We start from the raw sequence: 8,792 nt of genomic DNA on the forward strand, positions 1-8,792 counted from the left end.
TACAAGGTTCTTAACAAGTCTCTTCCTGCAAAGATCTTTCGCCATATAGGCTACATCTCATTTGTCACGTAGGCTACAACTGTCAGGTCCACAGAAAAACCCCAGACATTTGCACAAGCACATAGTCACGTAGACTACAACTGTCAGGTCCACAGAAAAACCCAAGACGAGCACATAGTCACGTAAGCTGCATCTTTCAGGTTCACAGAAAAGCAATGTGTGCTGCCTGAGTCCAGTGTTATCTGCATAGGCACATAGGACTCCACCAGTCCAGTCATTTGTATTGGGTTGAGAAAATAACTTGGCATTTTTTAGAGTGTAGGCACCACCAGTCCACACAATCAAATAATCAAATCCACAGATGACATCACTTCTGCTGGCAGACAGACACACCAATGTGCACAGAGAGAGAGAGAGAGAGAGAGAGAGAGAGAGAGAGAGAGAGAGAGAGAGAGAGCGAGAGAGAGATACCCAAAGTACAAATCTGTCTTTTGGATTATCGTTTGCAGGGCTGTAGTGGACGCTAAACACACACAATTCATCCACCTCTGAAATTTCAGAAATGGAGTTTAGCCACCTCTCAGAAGAGTTTCTTCACCAATTCCAACTCTTAACATTCAAAAATCACTGCATTAACCACACTCACTATATGTAGATCTATTCTGGTCTACAGGAACCATCGGTATTCTTAATCATTGGACAATAACCTCCATCATCATCTAAATGTTTTAAAAAATCCGATACCACATGGCACAGTACACGTGATCAAAGGATTCAGTTATTTTACACCTCTCGTTTTACCACTACACTCCTGATCGTATGGGAAGGGAACAGTAAGCTACATCACAATCCTCATTACAGATGTGATGTGGGATCATCTACTCTACTTTGTTGTGTGTGAGCTGATACACAAGAATTGGAAGTGTGCAACGCTGACGTCATTTTGCACTTCTGCATTTTACAAAATGGACACGTGACTTCTTCAAAATCAAAAATGAACTCTGAATAAACTTAAACTAGAACACAATGTATGGCCTAGTCGACCAATACACACCCCGAAAAATGTAAAGTAGCTCATCTGAAAAGTCTCATAGACAGGCAAGCCTGATGGAAGACAAAGGATGCCAGTGTAACAGAGTAATATGTGATTCCACTTGTTATATACTTTGTTACTATTCTTAGCACGAGACCCTACCCTACTTAGGAACTAATGTTCGTCATATTCGTTCCAGTCTGTTATATACATTTTCGGGGTAGGTTGAAAAGATTTGCACTTCTGTTAATTTATATGATATACTGTAATATGAGTCCTTCTAAAGATATATTACTTCATAATTATACATGTATTGTTGTTTGTGTAGATGTTTACAAATTGTTATCATCTTTTGTACTGGTTTTTAATCTTTTATCGGCTGGCGTTTATCTAACATGATTAGCATGTTCGCCGTCGCCGTTATGATCATTTTAAGGCTTATTTTGTTTCCCTTATATAGTGTAATTTCATCAACTTGTGAACGGCTAGTGGCGAAGGTCCTGACTGTTGTCTGTCTTGTTGTCAGGTACACATTTAATTTCATGTTTGTGATATTCGACCCAGTCTGTTATATACATTTTCGGGTGTAATTTCATCAACTTGTGAACGGCTAGTGGCGAAGGTCCTGACTGTTGTCTGTCTTGTTGTCAGGGGCAACGAATAAACGGTTGCAGATAGCCAACTATTGTACAACACGACTCGGCATTTATTCCTCAACCAACAACACAACGCAGATCTAAAGAAGAGAGTTTACCACGTTACAACTGGTGCCGTGATCCTCCTTCACTCGTCGCTGGACGGACTACGAGAAGTTTTGTGGCCACCGCCGGCGTAACCTGTCTCCAAGCTCCGACTGAGTGCGAGTGGAGGTAGCCTAGATACTTGGGTTGCTCTTTAGAATTGGTGTGACGTCACTACGCACCGCAGAGCACAGACCTTGATTTTGTTAAGGAAGTTACGTTACTATTTACATTGGTTGTGATAATATTTATATTTTCCCTGAGACTTGTGATTTTATATTGAATCAGATTTATATATAAATGAGATAGTGAATATACTATATATAGCCTATACATTTCTCCCCCCTTTCTTTCTCCATTGGTTTACATCTATTGTTATTATTATTTCACTATTATTATTAATTTTAGAATGGATGGGTTTGACAGGAATGGGTCTAGATACTCTTACCGTGGTAGAGGGCGGGCAGTGCACATGTTTAACCCCATGCCCTCTGTAGGTGGTATTATTAGGAACGGGCCTACTACTTCTACACCCTTTGCAGACTATGGAGAAGACACACAAACACACACTCCCCCACATATTGGCCATAGTGATTTCATGGGCTCTCCTATTCATAACAATGTTACTATGGAACTGATCAGTGATATTGTGAAACAGTTAGGGAGCAGTATTAGTGACAACATTGTCAACTGCCTTGAATCCAGAGGTTTAGGCTCCCCTAGTCCGAGTGTGCCAACGGTCAATTTAAATAACCCCAAATCTGCTGACCTGCCCAGGGTTAATCTTATAGTTAAATCTGAAGTGAAAGAGCCAGTCATATTCAGAGGAGATGGCAAGGAGGGTGTGTCCATACATGAGTGGGAGGAGTATGTTAGAGGCTACCTAAAAAAAAGAGATGTTAACTTAGAAGACCAGGCTGATGAAGTGCTGAGTAGACTACAAGGGAAGGCCCGCGATGTGGTTAGAATTGGACTGAGAAGCAACCCCTTAGTCATCCTTAGTGAAGGCCCAAGACCAATATTTGACATTCTAAAACAGCATTTTGGCGAGACAGTGTCCTCCTGCATGCCCCTGGCTGACTTCTATGCCACTCTTCCTTTTCGCAATGAGCTGTCTTTTGATTACTGGATCCGGCTCAACAAAGCTGTTGACACAACTGAGGAAGCTTTGAAGAGACAGGGTAAAACTCTTGACAACCCAACCCGAGAGGTAACAGTGATGTTCATCCGTCATTGTCCTGATCCTGAACTCGCCCTGGTGTTCAGGTGCAAGCCCTTAGAAGAGTGGACTGCAGGTGAAGTGCAGGTGAGGATTGACGAATTTCAGAGAGAACACAGACTCAAGCAGCGATCTACTTGTAGTGCACCACCCCCTGTTAGGCCCTCAGAAGTGTTGCACTCATACGCCCAGGCTGCAGAACAACCTCTTGCCGTACAGCCAAAACCAGCTAACACGCCGACCACAGAAAGTCAGTCTTTAGAACGTGTTATTTCCTTACTGGAACAAGTCCTGGCGCAGGGTTCCCTTCAACACAATGGCCCGCGTAGATTCCATCGGAGGCCACGAGATGCTGACAGATCACATGGCCCTTGTCGAATCTGTGGAGAGGCAAGCCACAGCACAGTTGACCACTGCCGTACCCATCGTCTGTGCTTTGTATGTTATGCACCTGGCCACACAGCTTCAGCATGTACAGTAGCCCCTCAGTCCCACTCACAATCTGCGCAGCCAAACAGCAGTATTCCTCATCTGCAGGAAAACTAGACGGCCCACATGTGGAGGGGACCAGTGGTGGGCCTAAAAGCAAATCCCCAATGTGTGATGATGTTGATTTGAAATCAGTTTACTCTCAGTTTTGTGATTCAGTCGAAGATATGTCCCAAGTAATATATCAAAATACACAGAGACTAAACACCCATGACAATTTATTTTACACTAATGTTTTAGTTCAGGGCACTGTAAACCTTAAAGCTATGGTTGATAGTGGATCCATGGCATGCACTCTGAGTTCACATGCACTTTCCTTGCTTGAGAAAGCCGACATGTTTACACCTGATGCATTATCTCCTACGTCTATCACCTTAGTTGGTTGCGGTGGACTGAAGACAAACCCTGTTGGAGTGTGTGTCCTTCAGATGGAAGTGTTTGACTGCAGCGTCTCAGTTCCAACCCTCATTGTTGATGGACAAAGTGATGACCTTATATTGGGCAGCAATGTGATCAAACATCTAATACATGTGAAGAAAGCATCAGGAGACTGGGAAAAGATGTTGACCTCAGGTCGAAAGGATACAAACGAGGAAAATCTACTGCAGCTCTTGTCATGCGTGGAGAAGTGGAGAGGAGGAGCTATGCCTGAAAAAGTGGGAACTGTTCAGATCAAACACGCTGTCGTGCTTGAACCAATGCATGAACATTTAGTGTGGGGCAGGCTACCCAAGGGCACATGCCTTTCTGCTGGTAGTACAGTCATTGTAGAATCTAGTATGGCACGCACAATGCCGAGGACTGTGTTGGTGGGGAGAATTGTTACACCATTATGGGGGGATGGCTGGGTCCCAGTGAAGGTAATAAATCCCTCATCAAAGTCAGTTACTCTGAGGCGCAACTGCAAGCTTGCAGATGTCTACCCCTGTGTTGCTTTGGAAGATTTTGACTGTGACAGCTCCTACTTCACAGAGAAACAAATTACTGATGTTCAGTGCTGTATAGCCAAGGCTGCTGATCAGTCTACCTGCAGTAGTGTGAAGAGTCTAACTGTAGGCAGCTCCTGCCCTTCGGATGGATCTGGTAGTCCAGTGTTAGAAAGTTTGGGCCTGCAGGATATTGATGTTGACTCTAGTCATTTATCCCCATACTGGAAGGAGAAATTAGTTGATCTGCTGACCAGATATGAGTCAGTTTTCTCACGTCATAAACTAGACTGTGGTAAAGCCGAAGGATTTGTACACCGTATTCACCTCAGTGACACAAAACCCTTCAGACTCCCATATCGTCGGCTCTCTCCTTCACATTATGAGAAGCTGCGCAAGGCATTGGATGAAATGGAGGAATGTGACATCATCAGGAAGTCAACAAGTGAATACGCATCCCCTCTTGTATTAGTATGGAAAAAGAATGGTGATTTAAGGCTTTGCACTGACTTCCGTTGGCTGAACGCACGCACTATCAAAGATGCACATCCACTCCCTCATCAAGCAGACGCTCTAGCCGCTCTTGGGGGAAATGCCTTCTTTTCTACTATGGACCTGACTTCGGGCTACTATAATGTGGAGGTCCATGAACAAGATCGGAGATTCACTGCATTCACCTCGCCCTTTGGGCTGTATGAATATAACAGGCTACCGCAGGGACTATGCAACAGTCCTGCAACATTCATGAGGATGATGATGTCCGTCTTCGGGGATCAGAACTTCCTGAGCCTCCTGTGTTACCTTGATGATGTCCTTGTCTTTGCTCCCAATGAACAACTTGCTCTACAACGGCTTGAGATGGTCTTTGAGAGACTCAGGACCCATAACTTGAAATTGTCTCAGAGAAAGTGCCATTTCATGAGACGGTCTGTGAAGTTCTTGGGACATATTGTGAGCAGTGATGGGGTCTCCACAGATCCAGAAAAGGTCAAAGCCATAGTTGATATCACCGAGCAAGACCTCATGGAACATGGCTCAGACATCCCTTCCCCATCAAAGGTCAGGTCGTTTCTTGGGATGGTGGTCTTCTATCAACAGTTCATTGAAGGCTGTTCTCGCATCAGCAAACCTCTGTTCAACCTTACCTCAGGCATGAAGAAGCCACGGCATGGTAAAGGCCGAAGGAGGCCAACCATACAAAGACAGTTGACTTCTGTTGATTGGACCCCTGAGTGCAGTGAGTCGTTCAATGTTCTGAAACAGGCATTGCTGGATAGAGTCACGCTGGCACACCCAGACTTCACCAAACCCTTTCTGTTGTCTGTTGATGCATCAAGCAATGGACTGGGAGCTGTGCTCTCACAGGTGGGTGGAGACGAAGAGGTTGCACGACCAATAGCATTCGCCAGCAAATCACTGAACTATGCTCAGTCAAGATATCCTGCACACAGACTGGAGTTCTTGGCACTCAAGTGGGCAGTTTGTGACAAGTTCAGTCACTGGCTGCGGGGCCAATTCTTCACAGTGTGGACTGATAATAACCCACTGACATATATTCTAACAAAGCCGAAGCTGGATGCTTGTGAACAGAGATGGGTGGCGAGGCTTGCTCCATACCACTTCAACATCCAATACATCCCGGGTCCCAAGAATGTGATAGCAGATGCTCTTAGTCGTGAGCCGTTTGTGAAGCCCAGTGTGTTCCACCGACTCACACGAGTGCCATATGGTGCGCTTCTTGAGGAAGCAAGATCCCTCAACCCTGACTGTGTCCAAGATGTGTTCCGTTGGTCTTCTCACCCTTTTGACTATGGCGGGAGTGGTCAACATCCTGGAGCTGGGCCCTCCATGGACGCTGGCGATGAAGGTCAACATCCTGGAGCTGGGCCCTCCATGGACGCTGACAGGAGAGGTCATCATACTGGAGCTGGGCCCTCCATGGACGCTGGCGGTGAAGGTCATCATCCTGGAGCTGGGCCCTCCATGACAACTGGCGATGAAGGTCAACATCCTGGAGCTGGGCCCTCCATGGACGCTGGCGGTGAAGGTCATCATACTGGAGCTGGGCCCTCCATGAACGCTGACAGGAGAGGTAATCATACTGGAGCTGGGCCCTCCATGACAACTGGCGATGAAGGTCAACATCCTGGAGCTGGGCCCTCCATGGACGCTGGCGGTGAAGGTCATCATACTGGAGCTGGGCCCTCCATGAACGCTGACAGGAGAGGTAATCATACTGGAGCTGGGCCCTCCATGAACGCTGACAGGAGAGGTAATCATACTGGAGCTGGGCCCTCCATGAGCGCTGACAGGAGAGGTAATCATCCTGGAGCTGGGCCCTCCATGGACACTGGCAGAGAAGGTCAACATCCTGGAGCTGGGCCCTCCATGGACGCTGGCGGGAGAGGTCATCATACTGGAGCTGGGCCCTCCATGAACGCTGACAGGAGAGGTAATCATACTGGAGCTGGGCCCTCCATGGACACTGGCAGAGAAGGTCACCATCATGCTGTTTTGCCAGTTTGCCATTCCAGTACTGAACCCTGGACGGATACGGTGGTCACCAACTACATGGCTGTGACTGGATCTCAAGGTTCGTGCATCACACAACAAGAGGTGTCTGCTGTTCTGAGACAATGTCTGTCCCAAGACGACCATGTGTGGCCTCATGCCTACCTACTACCTCAGCTCACTCAGAGCCTACAGCCATGCTCAGAGCCAGGGGTCCATGCTCTACCCAGACAAGAGCTGTTGGAGATGCAGCGTGCTGACGCCTGCCTGGACCGAGTTCTTTACTTTGTTGGGCGGCAACGGAGACCATCTAGGAGAGAGAGAGCACACGAAACAGCAGATGTACTCCGCCTTCTTAGGCACTGGGAGAAACTCATGCTCAAAATGGGAGTGCTGTATCGCGTCTCCAAGAATATTGTCTCCAACAATAAGACCTTTCAATACGTGGTCCCTGATGTTCTGAAGGAGAAAGTGCTCCGCGGAGTCCATGATGAGGCTGGCCACCAAGGTCGCCGGCGCACACTATTCATCGCGAAACAACGCTTCTACTGGCATGGAATGGACAAAGATGTGAAGGACTATGTGCAGTGCTGCAGAAGGTGTGTCATCAGCAAATCACCTGAGCCTGCAGCAAGGGCACCCCTCGAGAATATCATTACGTCTAGACCACTTGAGTTGGTCTGCATAGACTTCTGGTCAGCAGAGGATTCATCCAACAAGTCAGTGGATGTGCTCGTGGTAACTGACCATTTCACTAAACTGGCTCAGGCGTATCTGTGCTCTAATCAGTCAGCAGAAGGGGTAGCACGGCAGCTCTGGCATAACTTCTTTTGCATTTATGGATTCCCTGAACGTGTGCACTCCGACCAGGGTGCTAACTTTGAGAGCAGACTGATAGCTGAGATGCTCCATGTTGCAGGTGTTCAAAAGTCGCACACAACCCCATACCATCCTATGGGGAATGGGTGTGTGGAGAGGTTCAACCGGACTCTGGGGAACATGATCCGTGCCTTACCACCGAGAGCCAAGCACAGATGGCCGCAAATGCTGAAGTCTCTCACCTTCTCTTACAATGCAACAGTACACGAGACTACCGGTTATGCGCCATTCCTGTTGATGTTTGGTAGATGTCCCAGGTTGCCAGTCGACATGATGTTTGAGTCGGTCCTTCACGATGTGCAAGTTACCAACTATGACACTTACGTGCAAGCCCTGAGGCGCGATCTGACAGAGGCTATGAAGGTTGCTCAAGAATCGACTGGTAAACAACAGAAAAGGCAAGCAAACTTCTACAATAAGAAGCTGAAAGGTGCTCCTGTGGATGTCGGAGACAGAGTGCTTCTGGCCAACAAGGGTGAGCGAGGAAAGAGGAAGCTGGCTGATCGGTGGGAGAGTCACATCTATGTGGTTACTGAGAAGAATGAGGAGATTCACACATTCAGGATCAAGAACAGTACGACGGGGATCGAAAAAGTGGTCCACCGCAACCTGATACTGCCAGTGAACTTCCTACCTCTAACCAATGGGTCTGAAACTGATATGGCCAGTGAGGGTGATGCATCCTGCACAGATGATGAAGATGTGGAATCTGTGGCTGTCTCAGTACACGACCCTGATGACAGGACTGTGGCATGGGTTTCAAAGCTACCAACTTCCAGTGAAGAGATGTCTGTTCCCCCTGATGATGTCCATTCAATGGACGGAACAATAACAGATCAAGTGGTCAACTGGACTGTTCCCCCCAGTGTAGTTTATGATCCAGCATATGTCACTGTCCCTTCAAATCTTTCCCCATCACACATAGCCACCCAGAGCATTAGTGAAAGGGAGGCATTGGTGTGTGCTGACTCCCCCCATAGTTCTACCCCACCCCT

At 47.2% G+C, this 8,792-nt stretch overlaps 1 protein-coding gene across 1 annotated transcript in view; it reads right to left on the bottom strand.

Annotated features, from left to right (window-relative positions):
• Positions 1-6,936, bottom strand: part of LOC134076164 (NACHT, LRR and PYD domains-containing protein 3-like) — a 58,668-nt gene extending 51,732 nt beyond the window's left edge. The window contains exon 1 of the mRNA XM_062531170.1: positions 6,025-6,936. Coding sequence (XP_062387154.1) covers positions 6,025-6,936 — 912 coding nt within the window. The remainder of the gene's footprint in view (positions 1-6,024) is intronic.
• Positions 6,937-8,792: the final 1,856 nt, after the last annotated feature.

Source organism: Sardina pilchardus, chromosome 1 (genome assembly GCF_963854185.1).
Source record: "Sardina pilchardus chromosome 1, fSarPil1.1, whole genome shotgun sequence".
NCBI classification, from domain to species: domain Eukaryota; kingdom Metazoa; phylum Chordata; class Actinopteri; order Clupeiformes; family Clupeidae; genus Sardina; species Sardina pilchardus.